The following is a 22,112-nucleotide window of genomic DNA, read 5'->3' as shown; positions in this document are numbered from 1 at the left end:
GTGGATACTTTTCAGGCCCACCTGGAAGATGAGATGGCACCCAAGGACGACCAACAGAACCAGCACAACTGCTCAGAAGTCTGCATACCTGGAATACAGCACAATTTAAACTAAAGGTCAGTGACACAGTAAATATGACTTCGAGCCCCCTGAGTAAACCACACTCAGACCTGAAAATCTATTATCACAATGTCCAATCCCTGAGCAACAAAACTGATGACTTAAGCATTTTGCTGACCAGTGAACTCAGTGATATCTCAGTAGTATGCCTAGCAGAGCATTGGCTCTGCACTGATGTGGTTAAGCTAATCTCACTACCCAACTTCAAATTGTGTGAACACTACTCCAGATCAAACGATGGACATGGTGGGGTTGCCATCTTCATCAAACAACACATTGAATATAGCCCACTTCCTACCCTAAAGGAAATAGGAACAGATAAGATCTTTGAATGTGCAGCCATAAAGCTTACAGATCTAAATCTAATTGTAGCTACAATCTACCGTCCCCCCTCCAGTAGTATTAATGATTTTCTCTTAAAAATGGACTTGTTTTTATCCAAAATAAGTCAGTGGAAACAGGAGGTGATTATATGTGGTGACTTTAATATAGACTTTCTCACCCACAACAGAAACAGGGAAACATTGATTAACATTGCAAAAACTTATAATCTGCATGGCCTTGTAAACGAGCCCACTAGAATAACACCTACATCCAAGACAGCTCTAGATCAAATTTTTGCAAATAGAAATAAACTTAACCCAACTCTAGAAGTATACAATGCAGGATTCAGTGACCACCAAGCTGTCATTCTAAAGGTCGATGTTAGCAAAGATACCTCAAACCCAGCCCCACCTAAAACTTTACGAAGGTTTTTCACCCAAGAGAACTTGAACAAGCTAAATGCCCTCCTTAGTAAAGAAAAGTGGACAGAGATGTACACAGTCAAAGATGTCAACACGAAATTCAACATATTTCTTGACAAAATGATCCACCACTTTGAAGAGGCCTTTCCGCAAAAACCAGTAAGAATAAATAATAATAGAAACAAGAGTTGGATTACACCAGCTATAAAAATCTCTTGCAAACATAAAAGAATACTCCACATGTTATGTAAACAAAGTAGTGACTCCCCCCAACTAACAGAATACTATAAAAACTACACATGTATCCTAAGAAGAGTGATAAGACAAGCAAAAAGGATGCAGAATGATGAGTACATTGACAAATCGAGCAATAAAGTAATAGCAATGTGGAATATCATAAAAAGGGAAAGAGGGGAAATGAAAGCTTCACATACGAACATAGAAATCAAACTCCACAATGAATATATACCTAATCCCGAAGTAGTGGTGAACTCATTCAACAATTTCTTTACAAGCATAGCTGAAAAACTGGTCCAAAATAATCCTAACACAAATTACCAACCAGCAAACAAAAAATATCACACATGTGCAGAGTCAATTTTCATTACCAAAGTCACTGAAAATGATGTTGCAAAAGCCCTCAGAGAGTTAAAAAATTCATATTCAGCTGGAACTGATGGTATCCCAGCAGTTGTAATCAAAAATTGTGAACACACAATTGCTGAACCATTAACTCACCTCTGTGACTGTTCTTTCCAGGCAGGTATCTTCCCTGAAGCTCTGAAACTTTCTAAAGTAATTCCTGTCTTCAAAAAAGGTGATAATAAAGATATGAATAACTACAGGCCTATCTCAATCTCATCCTGCTTTTCTAAAGTTTTTGAAAAAATAATGTCCAAAAAAATGATGGACTTCATTGAAAAAAAAGGTTTACTAAGTTTAGCTCAACATGGGTTCAGAAGCAACAAATCTACAGAAACTGCAGTATATGATTGCATAAATACGCTTTTAGAACTGTTAGATAGAAAACAACCCACAACAGGCATATTTCTGGATCTGTCAAAGGCTTTTGACACTGTTGACCACAAAATATTACTGGAAAAATTAGAACACTACGGTATCAGAGGAATTGCAAACAACTGGATTGCTACATTCCTAACCAATCGGACGCAGAGAGTCAGCATGAAATATACTAATAGACAAAGCAACTCAATAACCGAAATACTATCAAGTAATAAAACTGTAAAGCAAGGTGTTCCACAGGGCTCAGTATTGGGACCCCTACTTTTCCTCCTGTATATTAATGACTTGAGCCTGAATGTTGATGCACACAAAACAATAATTTTTGCTGATGACACAACTGTACTCCTCAAAGGGGAGAATACAGAGGCGGTGCAAAAAGCTGTGAACGTGGCTACTGATCAACTCAGCAATTGGGCAAAAATCAACAGATTAACCATCAACACCAAAAAGACAGCTTCCATGAATTTCCACACAACACAAAATGCAAATTACTCTCAGCCATCTGTCACTATAAATAACCAGTCAATAGATACCAACACTGTTTTCAAATTCCTAGGTCTGTGGGTTCAAGATAACTTGAAATGGAATACACATACAGGAAAGGTAAATGCCAGGATCTGTACTGGCTGTTATGCATTGAGTGTGCTGAAAACATGTACTAGCCTGAAAACATTAACCAGTGCATACTACGCTTATATACAAGCCCACCTAAAATATGGTGTAATATTCTGGGGAAATGCTCCAACTGCTCTGAGCACATTCAGAATCCAGAAGAGAGCATTAAGGATTATTAATGGGAGCAAACCCAGAGACTCCTGCAAACCCATCTTCAGAAAGTTAGAAATCCTAACACTGCCTTGCCTCTACATTCTTGAGACTCTAAAATTCTTCAGAAAACATATAGTGCCAACTGACCCCAGAGTCGTAAAAAATAATCAAATACATGAACACAACACCAGGAAAAACGCAAACCTGCATGTTATACGTACAAATACTCAACTGTGTCAAAAGGGAGTTTTCCACATGGGCCTCCAACTGTTCGACAATCTTCCCACTAATATTAAGTCCATTGAAGATAACATAGAATTTAGCAAAGCCGTGAAGTCATATTTGTTGTGTCACTGTTTTTACTCTGTAAATGAATACTTAGACAAGTAATCTTGCTGTTTGTGCTAAATTGAAAACATTGAGCAATATAATACATTAGAATACTATAGGCTTACATTAATACATGTTAACAATGTTAAATGACATTTTCCGACATCTGCAACACACTGTGTACCAACAGATCACATGGAATAAATAAATAAATAAATCCATGGAGAAGAAATAAAAACTTTGAAGTTCGCCGATGACATTGTAATTCTGTCAGAGACAGCAAAGGACTTGGAAGAGCAGTTGATGGAATGGACAGTGTCTTGAAAGGAGGATATAAGATGAACATCAACAAAAGTAAAACGACGATAATGGAACGTAGTCGAAATAAGTCGGGTGATGCTGAGGGAATTAGATTAGGAAACGAGACACTTAAAGTAGTAAAGGAGTTTTGCTATTTGGGGAGCAAAATAACTGATGATGGTTGAAGTAGAGAGGATATAAAATGTAGACTGGCAATGACAAGGAAATCGTTTCTGAAGAAGAGAAATTTGGTAACATCGAGTATAGATTTAAGTGTCAGGAAGTCGTTTCTGAAAGTATGTGTATGGAGTGTAGCCATGTATGGAAGTGAAACATGGAAGATAAATAGTTTGGACGAGAAGAGAATAGAAGCTTTCGAAATGTGGTGCTACAGAAGAATGCTGAAGATTAGATGGGTAGATCGCATAACTAATGAGGAGGTATTGAATAGAATTGGGGAGAAGAGGAGTTTGTGGCACAACTTGACAAGAAGAAAGGACCGGTTGGTAGGACAACTTTTGAGGCATCAAGGGATCACAAATTTAGCATTGGAGGGCAGTGTGGAGGGTAAAAATCGTAGAGGGAGACCAAGAGATGAATACACTAAGCAGATTCAGAAGGATGTAGGTTGCAGTAGGTACTGGGAGATGAAGAAGCTTGCACAGGATAGGGTAGCATGGAGAGCTGCATCAAACTGGTCTCAGGACTGAAGATCACAACAACTACAACAACAACAGCATCCACATCTTCAGTATGCTATTCAGATCTGGAGTGAGGCAACAGCTGTCTATACAGGCAGGCTTTATGGGAGGGGGAAGCAGTAAGAGTTGTAGCTATGGTAAGCAAGAGAGAACATTTGGAGAAATTTTCATGAAATTTAAAATACTTAGCCTCTATTCTGTGTACATTCTGCAGGCAATCATGTTTGTGAAACTAAATACAGAACATAATGCAATGAACAGTAATACACGTAACTACAACACAGAAGGAAGGGAAAACTTTCACAGAATTACAAGCAATAAACAGGCAGCATACAGCAGTCCACATGCAATGATAACTATTTTTTTTACAACCGTTTACCAGTTGATCTGAAGATAGCTAATTTAAATATATTAAAGAATGAACCCAAGTGTTTATTAATACAGAAATGCTGTTATTTAATAGAAAATTTCAAATGTAATGTTTCCTTGTAAAACTGTTAGTGTATATAGCCATAAGTTTGTTTTTGGAACAGAAAAAACTAATAATCTCTTATCTTCACTTTTTATATCAACACATGTGTTTACCTTTCACTGGTAAGAGAAGGATAATCAGTACAACCTTGTATCTCAATGTATATGTGAACTAAATCTATGACAATGTCTGAAAACTGATTGTTATGTGGACAGTAGTTTAATTAGTTAAGGCTAATTATTGTAAATGAAATGACATGCTTTGGTGACAACACTGATAAACTTTAATGCTGCTTGCTGTCTCTTCTTCTTTGTGTCGACTCCACAGTTTCACAGTAACATACAGACGCAACATCCTCAATTATTTGTTGGCTATGACATCTGTTTACCTCTAAGTTTTTTGCCTGTTTGTCTCACTCAGGTTCCACAGAAGTTATGTTCTATTGTCTTCACACATCCTATCACCATGTTCTTTCTTGTAGTCAGTGTTGTTTTCCATATATTCCTTTCCTCACATATTCTGCAGAGTCACTTCTCATATCTTATAAGTCCACTTAATATTAAGTATACTTCAGTAGCATTACATTTCAAGTGCTTTGATTCAGTTCTTTTCCAGTTTTCCCACAGTCTGTGATTCACTTCCATACAATGCTGTGTTTAAGATCTGCATTTCCATAAATTACTTCTGTAAATTAATGTCTACATTTGATCCTAGAAGACTTAATTCAGTGAGAAATCCCATTTAACCTGTGTTATTTTGCTCTTATATCCTCCTTGCTTTGTCCATCATGTGTTATCTTTCTTCATTTTGCCTACTACTTGGTCCCCAATTTCGATTTTAAGTTTAATGTTAATTCATTTCTGCTGCTCCTCATTACTTATGTCTTTCATCAGTTTACTTTCATCTGTATTCTGTACTATTCTGTGCTCAGTAGACTGTTAATCCTATTTAACAGTTCCTGCAATATCTGTCCTCATTTTCACCGAGGATAGCAACATCATCATGAAATTTTAATCCAAATTACAATTTTTATTTTATTTTCATCAATGTTTCTTTGATGCACAGTTGGATAGTAAGGGAGATAGATGATTTCCCTGCGTTGTGATGTTTTTGATCTGTATGCCACCCTCAGCACGTTTTATTGTGATTGTCCCATCTTGGTCGTTACACATCTACATCTATACTCTGCACACAGAGGGTATGTCCCTTTGTACCAGTTACTATGGTTTCTTCCTGTTCCATTCACGTATGAAACACACGTAAAATGACTGTTTGAATGCCTCTGTGTGTACAGTAATTATTCTAATCTATGTCCCTATGTGAGTGGTATATACTTATACCTACAGTCATCATTTAAAGCTGTTTCTTGAAATGTTGTTAACAGACTTTCTTGGGTAGAATACATCTATCTTCAAGAGTATTCTAGTTCAGATACTTCAGTACCTCCGTGAGACTCTCCCATGGATTAAACAAACCTGTGACCACTCATCCTGCCCTTCTCTGTCTACGTTCAATATCCCTCATTAGTCCCATCTGGTATGAGTCCGACACACTTGATCAATATTCTAGAAGTGATCACATGAGTGATTTGTAAGCAATCTCTTTTGTAGACTGATTGCACTTCTCCAGCTTTCTACCAATATACCAAAGCCCATCACCCGCTTTATCCACGACTGAACCTATGTGATGATTCCATTTTATATCCCTACAAAGTGTTACATTCACATATCCGTTTGAGTTGGCCAATTCGAACAGTGACTCATTGATATTATAGTCATAGGATACTATGTTTTTCATTTGTGAAGTGCAAAATTTTACAGTTCTGAACATTTAGAGCAAGCTGCCAAGTTTTGCACCACACTGAAATCTTATCAAGATCTGAGTGAATATTTATGCAGCTTCTTTCAGATAGTTCTTCATTATAGATAACTGCATGATCTGCAAAAAGCCTGATTTTACTATTAATATTGTCTGCAAGGTCATTAATATAGAACATGAACAGCAAGGGTCCCAACACACTTCCCTGGAGCACACCTGAATTTACTTCTACATCAGACGATGACTCTCCATTCGAGACAACATGCTCCGTACTCCCTACTGAAAAGTCCTCAATCCAGACACAAACTTCACTTGACACCCCATTTGATCATACTTTTGACAATAAGCGTAGTTGTGGTTCCGAGTCAAATATTTTTTGTAAATCAAGAAATACAGCATATACCTGATTGTCTTGATCCAAAGCTTTCAGTATATCATCTAAAAAAAGAACAAGTTGGGTTTCACATGATAGAAGTTTCTGAAATCCATGCTGGTTGGCACTGAGGAGGTCATACTTTTCAAGATACCTCATTATGTTTGAGCCCACAATATGTTCTAAGATTCTACAACAAGTCGGTGTCAAGGATACTGGATGTAGTTCTGTAGATCACTCCTACTACCCTTCTTGTAGACGGATGTGACCTGTGCCTTTTTCCAAGAACTGTTCGAGGGATCTAGAACAGATCATAGTTAGAAGAGGGGCTAACTCAGCTTCAGATTCAGTTTTGAATCTGACATGTATTCCATCGGACCGTGGAGCTTTGTACAATTTTAATGATTTCTGTTGTTTCTCAACACCACTGATGCTAATACTTACTTTATTCATCTTTTCAGTTGTATGAGGATTAAATTTGTGCAATTCTCCTAGGTTTTCCTCTGTAAAGGAACATTCGAAAATGGAGTTAAACATTTAATCTTTTGCTTTGCTACCCTCAGTTTCAGTTCCTGTCTCACTCCCTAGTGACTGGACCTAACTTTGCTGCCTCTAACAGCCTTTACATATGACAAGAATTTCTTTGGGTGCTGTGAAAGATCACTTGACAATATTCTATTGTGGTAGTCACTGAAGCCAAACACATTTCATTCAGTGTCTCTCTATCTATAGCTGTACACTCTGTTTTACACCTATTATGCAGTAATCTCCGTTTCTTTACAGTGAGTGTATACCCATGGAGATTCCTCCAATTACAAACTGTTCTACTCAATATGCATCAATCCAGTTCATGCTCAACTATTCAATTATAAACTGTTCTACTCAGTACTCATCAATCCAGTTGATGGTCAACTATTCTTTTAAACCCTGAGTCAGAGTTACTCTACTTGCTCCCTGTACTGAAAGTTTCACGTTCTTCATTGATATATGACAGTACTGATTTTTATCAAGTTTACTGAACATATATATGTCTTTCTGCTTGTTTTCATTGCCCTTTGTACTTTGGTAATTATTGTTGCCACAACAGCATCACGGTCACTGATACCAGTTTCGATGTGAACAATCTCAAAGAGATCAGGTCTATTTGTTGCCATTAGATCCGATATACTTCCATCATGAGTGTGGTTCCTAACTATCTGTTCTGGGTAGTTTTCAGACAAACATTTAGTAAAGTTTCACAGGATGCCTTATCATGCCCACCACTAACAAAACTGTAATTTTACCAATTGTTTGATGATTAAAGCCTCCACTAATGATTACAGTATGATTGGGGAACTTACAAACATGTGAACTGAAGTTCTCTTGAAAGCTTTTGGTTACATCAGGAGATGAGGATCCAATTATTATTTTATGCCCACCCCTGATAGTGAGTCTTGCCCAAACAATGTAACATGCAGCTTCAATTTCTACCTCAGTGGATTTGAGTATCTTGTCTTCTGCTACAAATACACCACTTTCATTTTCCACTTGCCTGTACTACCGATATACCACTTATTTTTCCCAAAAATCTCACTGCTATCAATTTCAGGTTTCAACCAGCTTTCTGTACCTAGTATTATGTGAGCTTCATTGCTTCTAATGAGTGCTTCAAACTCCTGCACTTTGTTGCAAATGCTTTGGCACTTTACCGTTAGGATTTTAATACGCTTGCTTATGGGAGGCGTTTCTTTCGATCTTACACTGGTGTCTCCGAGTTTCCTACAGCTATTGTTATCTGGATTGGATGGAGTGTCACCTAACCTAAAAAAAAACCTTGTGTGCATCCCACACAGAGTCAGTCAGCTACCTGCATAACAGCCTCTGACGTGTAGAGCACACCAGACCCATTTAGGGAGACCCTACAGTTCTCAACCCTATGGCGCAAGCCCAGGAAGTCGCAGACTAGCCTGTCACAGAACTTTAGCAGTCTCCGGTTCAATCCCTCCGCTCGACTAAGAACCAAAAAGCCACATCAGTTCTGGGCACAATGCTGCAAATTGTGAGCTTCATTGATACTCCATCTGTAAGGCTGGTCTTTTCAACCTTCTCTACTGTTCGCTGAAATGACCCGAGAATGACCTCAATGTCCAGATGACAGGCATCATTTGTTCCGACATGCGTCATAATCTGCAGTTGGTTGAATCCTGTTCTCTCAATGGCAACTGGAATAGCCTCTTCAACATGTTGAATAAGGCTGCCAGGCTTACGCACTGAGTGCACCTGATGTCCTTTCCAGTCCCCAGTCCCTTGCAACCCCTTCCCTGAGGAGTATCTTCATTCTCCGTACATTTGAACTGCTGACGATTAATAGACAACTGCCCGTTTGCATTTGCTTCCTCCTGACACTGGACAAAACAGGTTTCCTCAAAACAGGTGAAGTGAGTCCCACTGGCTCCGTTTCATTTCAGTGACAGACAGCACCTCAAACACGTAAATAACCCACCTATCCATAAATCTTATTTCTTTGCCACATTTTACGGTGAGTAAACTTGTCAAGACAAAAAAAACTCTCTCAGATATGCATAATGAATCAAAAACAATAAAATAAATGCAAGTTTTTGGTAATGAAGTATATTTTTTCAAAAAATTTAATATTCAGGAAATAATTACCTTTCCAGATCCAACAGGACCAACAATAGCACAAAGCTTGCCTGGAGTGACTAGTAAACTAATATTTGATAATGTCTCAGATATATTTGAAGGACCCCATCGTGCACTTGCATTCTGTAGCATTATTCCAACTTTCTCAGTCTTCTCTCCTGAGGGCATCAAAGATCTAGGGACATGCTCCTCCAGCAGTAGAAATACCTAAAAAAAACTGGTCAGGTTAATTAGGTAATTATGGATTTTTTGGTTCAATGCAAGTAATTAATAACTGAAAATATTTTCAAGCATGCATTTATTAAAATAATGGAAATCACATGATGGAAACAATAAACAAAAAATGAAATACAGCCATTCATCCATAGTTAATCAAAGAGATGCACATTTAAACTTATTAAGTAATTCATTCATTCATTGACACACCGTGTTCCATAAATGCCATGATGAAGTGAGCTTTCTGAGATGTGGAATGAGGCAACTTATACATTAATAGTGAGAAGAATCCCCTACATGCTATTTCTGTTAAGTATACTAACAACAAACTCTGATGAAATACACACCACGAACTGCTGTTGATAAAAAGTGTGACAAGGATTATGTCTGCATTCAAGAATACGGCAAAAGAAATCAGCAACAGCAAACAATTTGTATTCACTCATTTACAAGGCAAAATCTGGACCTCTGTATCACTAACTTTTGATAAATGAACTTTGGCTCTTGGCCCACTGAGCCATCATAAAGATACCTAGAGATCACAATTTAATATAACTACCACTCAATTGACTATTTTTATGTTGCAAGAATGTGATGACATGATACAGTGCACGATATGTATTTTTTTATTATTATCAGTAACACCGTTGTGAAAGATAATTATAGTAGACCATGGCAAACATTTTTCCATGAAGACAGCACTGACAACCATGTCTCAAAGTTCGATAAATGTATTACGAGTTATGGTAATTATTTTTGAAATAATAAAGAGTTTACTTATTTTTTTCCATCTGTCTTGTTTTCATTTGACTGCCCCTTATACAACCAAATTTAAAATAAAACAATGGAAACTCCAGGTAGGAATATCAACAATGTAGGAAAAGATAGATTGCTACTTCCCATAAGAAAGACACGTTAAGTCGCAGACAGGCACAATTAAAAGATGCTTACATAAAGCTTTCTGCCACAGCCTTCATCAGCAAAAGACAAACATACTGCATTCATACACACAAGCAAGCACACCTCATCCACACATGACTGCCAACTCCAGCAACTTGGGCCAGAATGCGGAATATCTTTTAATTGTGGCTGTCTACAACTTCACATGTCTTCTTTATAGTAAGTAGCAATTTGTGTTTTCCTAAATTGTTCAAATTTAAAATAATGCACTTGTCACAATGTGGTTTCAGAGAAGTGGAGGCAACAATAATGGCACGAATAGATTTAGCTGAACATGTTCTGAGCTCACTTGACACACAACAGTGGAATTGTAGGATCTTGATGGGCTTGTCTAAACCATGTGGCTGTGTGAATCATTCCAGATTAGTGGAGGAACTGTATGAGATTCAAGGAAAATGCAGTGACACAATACAATCATATCCACATCCAGGTGAATCACTCGCATGTATGGACCCGTGGAATACGCATACCAAATAAATAAAATAAAAATAAAATAGGAATAGAAACAGTGCATAGAAATCAGGCATACTAGTGAGGAAGATGTAATCAGGCTACAAACTGTCCAACATTGTATAGTACAAGGTCCTGTACTTGGACCAATATTATTTATTACCTATGTATATGATTTCACAGACAATGTACATCAAAAACTTACACTGTATCCCTATAACATGACAATTATCTGTAAAGCTCAGACAAAGGAGGAAGTTGACAAGCAATCAGTCATGATGTTGAAAATGCAAGTAAGTATCTACTACAAAACAATCTTTTTAAAATTCCATCAAAACAAGGTACAATGTTGTGCTGAAAAATATTCCCCTGAATATTATGTAAAAACTCTTAAAGCTTTTTAAATTAAACACATGTTATTGGCTTCCTACGTCTTTATCCTCCATGTCTGCACCCTGCTGCCATTAGAGGGGTCCAAACTGTAGCGTGCAACATGGCGGCGTGTAACGCAACTATGCTGATGTGTGAGCAACAGCATGCTATAATCAATTTTTGAATTGGAAGAGTTTAGCCACACACGGAGCACCCTCTCCTACACCTTGACAATGCCAGATCACACACACGAGCACTGTGACATCTGCAACAATCCACTTCCTCGGGTTCACTGTGATCGATCAACCACCGTACAGTCCCAACTTAGTCCCATCCACTTTTCATATGTTTTCAAGACTTAGGAACACCTTCAGGGGCTGCACTTTGATGATGATGAAGTGGCGCAAGCAGAGGCGAGAGTGTGGCTCCACCAACAAAGTCAAACATTCAACAGTGATAGTATCAACAAAATGGTCCCTTGTTGGGAGAAATGTGTTTGTTGCAGGGATGATTATATTGAGAAATAAATATCTTTATATGAAGAATAAAGATGTAGTATTTTAATAATGTGTGATTCATTTACAAAGTTTTAAGAGTTTTCATGTGAAAATTTTGGAGGTATTACTTTTCAGCAGACACTAGTATGTATTGTTAAAATAAAACAAACAGAGTAGAATATATAATGTACATATTGAAATAAATAGAGAAGAAATTAAAGAAATAAGTAGCACAAACATCTGAAGAATTATTATAGGCAACTGTCTGACCCGGAGGTAGCATATAGATGTGCTCTGTAGAAAGATAAACACAGAGGATTTTCTTGTAAGCAAAACTATAAATGTTGTGGATGAGAAAGTTTTCACGATAATATGCTATGGACTCGTGTTCCCAAATTATCATATTCGGTTCATACATGGGAAAGTGCACGAGTTGACTACTTTAAAAGAATATTTGTAATTCAGAAAACAGCAGTAGGTGTGTAGCAAACAATGAGTGTAGGAAGTGAAGCAAGCAGCAAAAAGGTTTTTTTTTTTAACAAGCTGCCTAACTCAGTTAAAAAATAAAAGGAATTAAAATCTTTGAAAAATGGCTTAAAAGGGTATCTCACACAGAAATTTGTATACAGTATGAGTGAGTATCTAAAATTAAACTAAATTTCAGTTGCTACATTATAACAGAAAATAAACAAGGGTGGTTTGAAAAGTTCTCAGAATCACCACAAGAGGCCAGCGCTAGTGGAACGAGTTGTTCACGTGATATTCATTGGACTGTTGACTTTAAACACATGCCACATTAGTGCTCTTGGAAGAGAGCTGCGGCAGTGATGTGGCTCTGTTGTTATTCCCGCACAGTGATTTGCGAAGGTGGAAAAAAATCGAGATTTGAGCAGTGATTAAGTACTTCATAAAGAAGGTATGAAAGCCAAGGACGTTCATGCCGATTTCCCACGTACACTGGGGGACTCTGCTCCTTCATATTCAACTGTTGCCTAGTGGACAAATGAATTTAAATTTGGTCAGGAAAGCTTAGATGATGATCCACGCAGAGGTCGGCCAAGATGTGTCACTACTCCAGAAATCACTGCAAAAGAGCATAAAATGGTCATGGGGGATTGCCGATTGAAAATGCATGAAATTGCTCATGCTTGCCAGGCGTCATCTGAAATGGTATATCACATTTTAACAGAAGAATTAGCAATGACAAAATTATCTGCAAGATTGATGCCGTGACTCTTGATGCTGGACAATGCGCGCCCGCACACACGTGCCGTCGCTATGGCAGAATTACACGAACTAAGATATGAGTTGTTGCTACACCTGCCTTATTTCACTGATATGGCTCCGTCAGACTTTCATTTCTTCCGAAAACTGAATATTTTTCTTGGTGGACGAAGATTCACTTCAAATGAAGAACTGATTGCCAGAGTTGACAACTATTTTGCAGTCCTGGAGGAAACTCATTTTCAAGGTGGGATGAAGGCACTGGAACATCGTTGGGCCAAGTGCATTGATCTACAAGGAGACTACATTGAAAAATAAAAAAGTTTCAGTGATGTAAGTACTTTTTTTCTATGCTGTTACGAGAACTTTTCACACCACCCTTATACATGAGGAGGTATTGAATAGGATTGGGGAGAAGAGAAGTTTGTGGCACAACTTGACTAGAAGAAGGGATCGGTTGGTAGGACATGTTCTGAGGCATCAAGGGATCACAAATTTAGCATTGGAGGGCAGTGTGGAGGGTAAAAATCGTAGAGGGAGACCAAGAGATGAATACACTAAGCAGATTCAGAAGGATGTAGGTTGCAGTAGGTACTGGGAGATGAAGAAGTTTGCACAGGACAGAGTAGCATGGAGAGCTGCATCAAACCAGTCTCAGGACTGAAGACCACAACAACAACAACTTATACATTAACCTTTTATGTGTCTGTAAAATGTGATTCTGTTTTATATTATTGTACACTGATTCTATCTTCATTGCAATTAAGCCTTGGTGTAGTTTACAATGGTAAGGACAGTCAAAACTCAGATTTTACATCTGCTGTGGATAACGTGGCAAGAAACACCCAACACTCCCACCTGAAAATTATCAGTTAGAGTCCACAGGCAAAGAATAAATACACAAATATCCATGTGAAAGACCCAACTGCAATACTTGTCCCAAGTATTACCATTAATTAGCGCTCCACACAAATGAATGAGCATTATCAAACTGTGGCCAAGAACAAAGCATTCAGCTGAGCATAACATGCTCAACTTTGGGGCCACTACACAGTGTACATGGATTCTGCCACCCCCCCCCCCCCTTTCCACTGAATCAAATAGTTGGAAATTGTCCCTATAACACATAATTCAATTCGGTAATCTTGCTGGCCTCAGTCTTTGCTAGTATTTGCCCTAAACGCACTTCCACCTTTGTTCCTGTTCCTCTCCCTTCCATTTCCCCCCTCCTCCCCCTTTTCCAAGAGCTCCCCATCATTTTACTTTAGTTCAATTCATCAGTCTACTAATATATACCCTTGCGTTCTCTCCATGGTCTTTCTTCCTCTGTATGATTCTGCTCTAGCCCTCCCTCCCCCCCCCCCCTCCCCCAATGACACCTCTTTCCCCAACCCTTCCCCTTAACTCATACATTCTATTTCATCATGTTCCCCCATCTCTTTCTTGTTCCTCTCCCCTGCAGTGCTGAATACAATGTAAATGCATACTTACGTGTGTATCTGTGAATTCTGAAGAAGAATATTGGCCAAAAACTAAGTTACAAATTAAAAAATCTCTTTTTTTATTTCTTTCTTTTTACCTGCCTACTGCTCAGCACATGAACTATTCATTGAAGGGTTATCTTTATTCTTTCGTCCGACTCCGTAGTGCAGCGGTAGTGTTACCGCCTACCATGCAAGGGGGCCTGGGTTCAATTCCTGGCAGGTGTGTGGGTGTTGTGTGTCCATCATCATTTTCATCATCATTGACACGCAAGTCCCCAAAGTGGCGTCAACTAAAAAGACCTGCAATACGGCAGCCAAACCCCGAAGGGGATATCCCAGCCAATAAATGCCATACAATCATTTCATTTCATTTATTCCTTCTATTGACAGTAGCCAGATAGTTCCTTTCTCATTTAGATTTATTCTGTCCATAACTGGTTTTCAGCTCAAGTCCTATTTTTGATGATGTCATAGAGTTATTTTTATGTTAAGATAACGTTTGACTCACTGTCGTCTTTCAAAATCATGAAAAGTAAGTTTGTCTTTAAAAATCATGAAAAGTAAGTAGGAAAAAAATCATTAAATGTATTGTTAAAAATAATAATATACTGGAATGAGACAAAAAAATGTACAGAGAGCATTGTTTAGTTGATTTAATTATAATTCTGTGTGTCACAGTCATGAAAACCACGTTACACAATATAGGCTCAACAACTGCATGACAACTACATCTACATTTATCTGGTAAATAAAATATGAATTTTGGTGTAGAAAAGAATTCACAAGATGAGATTCATGTAGATTTTAAGATACCTGATGGAAAACAGTACAAAACAAGAAAGAGAAAGTATGTCGTGAGTATTTACCTCTAACCGCTGCATGGACACTTTTGCTTCGGCGTAAGACTGAACTGCTGCAGGAAAAGCAATGGCCATTGAGAACTGAATAATGTTGAAGAACTGAGCCAGTGGGAATACCTGGAAAAACACAGTGCAAAATTTGTCACATAATTCTCACACAAGGCATCTATTTATTCTAACTAGTCATTCCCAAACACCATAACTCATACCTTATCAGCTGTGACAGTATTGCCAAGAAGTGCATAGGCCACCAGTGTAACATATAAGGAAGTTCTTTCAGTAAAGACACCAAATGCTGACTGCACACCTCTAAGGTACGAAGCTCCTTTGAGAACTTTTACCTCTTTTCTGCAAGTTCAATGGTTGTCAGTGTTAACAGAATCTACTTTATGACTATTATGCTAAAAGCAAGGAAAACATTGAAACTACTCAAAACATATGTTGGCTCTACCACACAGGCAAACTAGGCAGACACACAGGGTACAAAAATGTATGAGCAACAATATCTTTTATGGAAATCCAGAAAATATCAACACACTGGGTTTCCTGTCTGCTTGTGTTGTGTCAGTGATATACCTCCTGACCAAATACTAGTGAAAACTTCAGGCCATGACATCTATGTCCCCTTAATGCGAGAAAAGGCAGTATGATATTCTGACAATTCTCCTTTCCCCCTTCTTCAAAGACCTGATTGTTAACTTTACAACATTCTGGCAAGGTTCTGTTTTATGACTAAATCTTGAGGATACACTACAACAGTTGCAGTTCTTACTCAAACACCTTTTTTCTTTTTTATTTGGGGAGGGGGGGGGGGGGGTATGTGAGGATTGGACAAGAAGTAAAAGACGGAGCACTTAGTGGGGATATGGTGTTGTGACATTACAAGCGGTGTGTCTGCTAGATACAAAGTATTCAAAAACAGCAGGTTTGACTGAGTGATATGTGGCTGGTAAGTTGCAATGTATTGGCTGAGCCATGCAGCTAAGTGGGAGCCATCTAGAGGCTCAAATCATTCCAGCAAGCCACGTGAGGAAGTGGGTTAGGTATCCCGCAGGCCACCAAGATGATGCAACTTGGAAGTTCCATGTCGGTTAAATACACTGTATCACAGCATGCTTCTTAATGCTGAGTAAATAATTCCAAAGTGTGACTGTGCTGAAACTAAGAGCATCAAATATTCACAGAGTTGTCACAACTTTTCCCAGGTGAAATTCCCTGATTTCCAGATAAGTTTTAGCATCTTTCCCCAACAAATTTTGAGATCTCAAGGGTAACTTAAGACCTAAGTACATAAGTTGGCAATCTGTCTTTGGAGGTACGGTACAAGAACAGTAGTGCAAATGAGGAAATATTTAAAAAATAATAATAAAAAAAAACCTTGCAAGCAGATGACATTTCCTGATGTGAGCAAAAATCTTAGGTACTAACATCAACATTTTTCATAATGAACTATTTTTCAACGGAGAAAGCACGCCAAATGGTATGTGTGTTTACAAAAATACGCATTTCCTTGGGTTGCAAGACAGATTTAAAATATCTTCACTGATTTCAGAAATAACCTCAGATAAAAAGTAGGCCTCTTGAAAGAAGTGTGTCAAGCAGGGAAGAATTTTCTAAACCAACACTTTAGGACCAATAAAATGATGGTTCTACTATGATTGTTATTGTCAGTTATTACCCACAGTGTTATATCTATTGTTTTACAGGTATTTTATGATTTTTCTTTCGAGAAATATATGAGTACATAGCGTACAAACTGCCAGCGACTGAGACAACTTTCTTCTTTCTATCGTCTATACTTTTTAATATATAAACTACTTCTGAAGTGCCAAAATGTACTAGAACAAATAAAATGTCTATAAAATGCCACACTATACAACATACTTGCAGTGAGACAGTCGCAATTCCTGAAATCCATTGCCCATGGCCTCTGGCCTGCTGAAGAGCACTGCAGTCCTGAGTCCATGGACAAACCATGAAAATCCACTGCACTGCGTCACACACAAACAGACCTGGCCTGTGGGCAGGTTAGAGAGACTACATCCAACAGGCAGGGCCTGTACATTAGTGAGAACTGAATGGCTTCGGATCGGCAGGCCCAATCCATTACAGATACCCACAGAAACAGCCTGTGGCTTTGGCTAATCATGTAAATCCACTAGTGTGGCCAGCTATTCACGAGCCACAGACATGTTGATGAAATGAGACCACAGTGATCAATTCATGCCACAGATAACTTGTTCAAATACCCTAAGAACCAATAATAATGAGGATATGTAACAACTCACCGGAAAGATGATTGATGAGCCACGGACAGGCAAGTAGAAAAGACAATCCCCCTCTCACAACTAAATTTTCAGCCCATAGTTTTTGTGGCAGCTGCTAGGCTAGCGGCAAGCAGTGGTGACAGCAATGGCTGCAAGCTCAGGGGAGTGGTAGGAAGCGGAGAAGTAGGAAGAATGAGGGAGTAGGGAAGTAACACACATACTCAGCTGCACTCAGCCAGCAACGATGCGTGATGCCTCAGTAAACAAACCATTTCATCTAATGAGACAAAAACAAGATTTTTCCAGTGTTTTTTCAAATTTCCCTAATATTTTCCTGATTTCCCAGATGTGTCTGAAATTCCCCGATATTGTGTGATTCCCAGAACCTTTGGCAACCCTGATTCCCTACAAAGAGAAAACCACATCCAGACATGCTACAGAAAATCTAATGACAGTGTTGAAATTGCCATAAAGAGACAAATTCAATAAAATTATTACCATAATTATACAACAAATATTAACAAGGCTATTAACATTTACACATAAAATTGTTTATAACAATAGTAACAAGAGCTACAGAAATGCTACATATGCCTATGTCACACCTTGGACTGATGTTGAAGTCAGCTATAAAATGACCATGTTTATGATAATAAAGGACAGACAGCTTAATTGTTATAAATGATTTTTTAACAGATGTTAATAGAGTGCCCAAATAACGAGTTCTTCACAGATAGAAAACAGATTAACATCAGCAGAAACAATTTATCCTGTTATTCCTACTTGTTGATGTTTAACAAGAATCTTTATAGGTCAACATCTGTAAGATAGATGTTTGAGTAGCATTGTATGGAAGTGGCAAGCTGAATAAAATTGAGTTTTACTGGCACATGTCGTTCTGTTTTGGAATGTATAAAACATAAATGACAGCTGATTATTCTACAATGTTTAATGAGTAATGAAGTAGTATCTGTCTGCAAATTGTCTAAACTTGGATATTATAAATGTTTGAAATGTGTAAAATTGTAAAACTTGTACTCAAAGAGAAAGGGAGTCAAACTTCACGATGACCAGCTGATTCTAGCTGTCCATCATATGACAGTTGTAGATAGGTAGGCAGGGCATAGTTTAGCGTCTTTTGATGTTCATGTCTGGTTGGGTAAGATCGTTGGTTAGGTTTGAATGGTCAGTGAGTATTTACGTGATAGTCAAATGACAGAATTGCACACCAACAGCTCAATCAACAGAGGATTACACTCTATTTCCACCCTAATTATCTCATTTGATAGAAGTTTGACATTAAAGGGTGCAAGAGATGGAGTGCTGCAATGATAAAAAATAAAGGTATTCAAGATCCATCTGCCAGTGCACCAAGATGTCATCCAAAAAGAAGTGAGTGGACAAGATTGAACAGCATAAGAATCAGTCACACCAAATGCAATGCTCTGATGCACAAGTAGTAGTAGTAGTGGTAGTAGTAGTAGCTTTATTCATCCATAGATCTCTTTTTACAAGGATTTAGGACATGTCAAAGTATTTACAAGTTTAGATCAATTTAAAATACGCTAATTTGTATACACATATATTTACAGACTTCTAGTTAGAGACAATCATTAGATTTACTCCTGGTATACAATATTTCTTTTACAAATAACTTATTAAATAATGTAATGCCACACTGTTCACTCATATCTCACTATCAGTCACTGAACACACTATTCACACATTGTCCCATAACATTATACCCACTACACACACACACACACACACACACACACACACACACACAATGGTGATCTCTGGGCCATTTTCTGTACCGCAACTTCCCATTTGCTATCCCGAAAAACTGAGTCAGCATCCCTCCATAATGAGTGAGATGTTCAGCTCAGAAAGATGAAGAGGTGGTGTTGTGTGTAAGTTGTGGTCTTCAGTCCTGAGACTGGTTTGATGCAGCTCTCCATGCTACTCTATCCTGTGCAACATACATCCTTCTGAATCTGCTTAGTGTATTCATCTCTTGGTCTCCCTCTACGATTTTTACCCTCCACGCTGCCCTCCAATACTAAATTTGTGATCCCTTGATGCCTCAGAACATGTCCTACCAACCGATCCCTTCTTCTGGTCAAGTTGTGCCACATCTTCTCCCCAATCCTATTCAGTACCTCCTCATTCGTTATGTGATCTACCCATCTAATCTTCAGCATTCTTCTGTAGCACCACATTTCGAAAGCTTCTATTCTCTTTTTGTCCAAACTATTTACCGTCCATGTTTCACTTCCATACATGGCTACACTCCAAACAAATAGTTTCAGAAATGACTTCCTGACACTTACATCTATATTCGATGTTAACAAATTTCTCTTCTTCAGAAACGCTTTCCTTGCCATTGCCAGTCTACATTTTATATCCTCTCTACTTCTACCATCATCAGTTATTTTGCTCCCCAAATAGCAAAACTCCTTTACTACTTTAAGTGTCTCATTTCCTAATCTAATACCCTGAACATCACCCGACTTAATTCGACTACATTCCATTATCCTCGTTTTGCTTTTGTTGATGTTCATCTTATATCCTCCCTTCAAGACACCATCCATTCCGTTCAACTGCTCTACCAAGTCCTTTGCTGTCTCTGACAGAATTACAATGTCATCGGCGAACCTCAAGGTTTTTATTTCTTCTCCATGGATTTTAATACCTATTCCGAATTTTTCTTTTGTTTCCTTTACTGCTTGCTCAATATACAGATTGAATAACATCGGGGAGAGGCTACAACCATGTCTTACTCCCTTCCCAATCACTGCTTCCCTTTCATGTCCCTCGACTCTTATAACTGCCATCTGGTTTCTGTACAAATTGTAAATAGCCTTTCGCTCCCTGTATTTTACCCCAGCCACCTTTAGAATTTGAAAGAGAGTATTCCAGTCAACATTGTCAAAAGCTTTCTCTAAATCTACAAATGCTAGAAACGTAGGTTTGCCTTTCCTTAATCTTTCTTCTAAGATAAGTCATAAGGTCAGTATTGCCTCACGTGTTCCAGTATTTCTACGGAATCCAAACTGATCTTCCCCGAGGTCGGCTTCTACTAGTTTTTCTATTCGTCTGTAAAGAATTCGTGTTAGTATTTTGCAGCTGTGGCTTATTAAACTCATTGTTCGGTAATTTTCACATCTGTCAACACCTGCTTTCTTTGGGATTGGAATTATTATATTCTTCTTGAAGTCTGAGGGTATTTCGCCTGTTTCATACATCTTGCTCACCAGATGGTAGAGTTTTGTCAGGACTGGCTCTCCCAAGGCCGTCAGTAGTTCCAATGGAATGTTGTCTACTCCGGGGGCCTTGTTTCGACTCAGGTCTTTCAGTGCTCTGTCAAACTCTTCACGCAGTATCGTATCTCCCATTTCATCTTCATCTACATCCTCTTCCATTTCCATAATATTATCCTCAAGTACATCGCCCTTGTATAGACCCTCTGTATACTCTTTCCACCTTTCTGCTTTTCCTTCTTTGCTTAGAAGAGGGTTTCCATCTGAGCTCTTGATGTTCATACAAGTGGTTCTCTTATCTCCAAAGGTCTCTTTAATTTTCCTGTATGCAGTATCTATCTTACCCCTAGTGAGATAAGCCTCTACATCCTTACATTTGTCCTCTAGCCATCCCTGCTTAGCCATTTTGCACTTCCTGTCGATCTCATTTTTGAGATGTTTGTATTCCTTTTTGCCTGCTTCATTTACTGCATTTTTATATTTTCTCCTTTCATCAATTAAATTCAATATTTCTTCTGTTACCCAAGGATTTCTACTAGCCCTCATCTTTTTACCTACTTGATCCTCTGCTGCCTTCACTACTTCATCCCTCAAAGCTACCCATTCTTCTTCTACTGTATTTCTTTCCCCCATTCCTGTCAATTGTTCCCTTATGCTCTCCCTGAAACTCTGTACAACCTCTGGTTCTTTCAGTTTATCCAGGTCCCATCTCCTTAAATTCCCACCTTTTTGCAGTTTCTTCAGTTTTAATTTACAGGTCATAACCAATAGATTGTGGTCAGAGTTCACATCTGCCCCTGGAAATGTCTTACAATTTAAAACCTGGTTCCTAAATCTCTGTCTTACCATTATATAATCTATCTGATACCTTTTAGTCTCTCCAGGGTTCTTGCATGTATACAACCTTCTATCATGATTCTTAAACCAAGTGTTAGCTATGATTAAGTTGTGCTCTGTGCAAAATTCTACCAGGCGGCTTCCTCTTTCATTTCTTAGCCCCAATCCATATTCACCTACTACGTTTCCTTCTCTCCCTTTTCCTACACTCGAATTCCAGTCACCCATGACTATTAAATTTTCGTCTCCCTTCACTATCTGAATAATTTCTTTTCTTTCATCATACATTTCTTCAATTTCTTCGTCATCTGCAGAGCTAGTTGGCATATAAACTTGTACTACTGTAGTAGGTGTGGGCTTCGTATCTATCTTGGCCACAATAATGCGTTCA

At 38.3% G+C, this 22,112-nt stretch overlaps 1 protein-coding gene across 1 annotated transcript in view; it reads right to left on the bottom strand.

Annotated features, from left to right (window-relative positions):
* Positions 1–22,112, bottom strand: part of LOC126235667 (ATP-binding cassette sub-family C member 4-like) — a 311,483-nt gene that overhangs the window by 113,706 nt on the left and 175,665 nt on the right. The window contains exons 7-9 of the mRNA XM_049944390.1: positions 15,564–15,702; positions 15,361–15,471; positions 9,301–9,498 (exon numbers count right to left, since the gene is read on the bottom strand). Coding sequence (XP_049800347.1) covers positions 9,301–9,498; positions 15,361–15,471; positions 15,564–15,702 — 448 coding nt within the window. The remainder of the gene's footprint in view (positions 1–9,300; positions 9,499–15,360; positions 15,472–15,563; positions 15,703–22,112) is intronic.

The sequence above is a fragment of the Schistocerca nitens genome, chromosome 2 (genome assembly GCF_023898315.1).
Source record: "Schistocerca nitens isolate TAMUIC-IGC-003100 chromosome 2, iqSchNite1.1, whole genome shotgun sequence".
In the NCBI taxonomy this organism is placed as follows: Eukaryota; Metazoa; Arthropoda; class Insecta; order Orthoptera; family Acrididae; genus Schistocerca; species Schistocerca nitens.
Note: the sequence above shows the minus strand (reverse complement) of the source record. Positions and strands in the feature narration are given on the sequence as shown.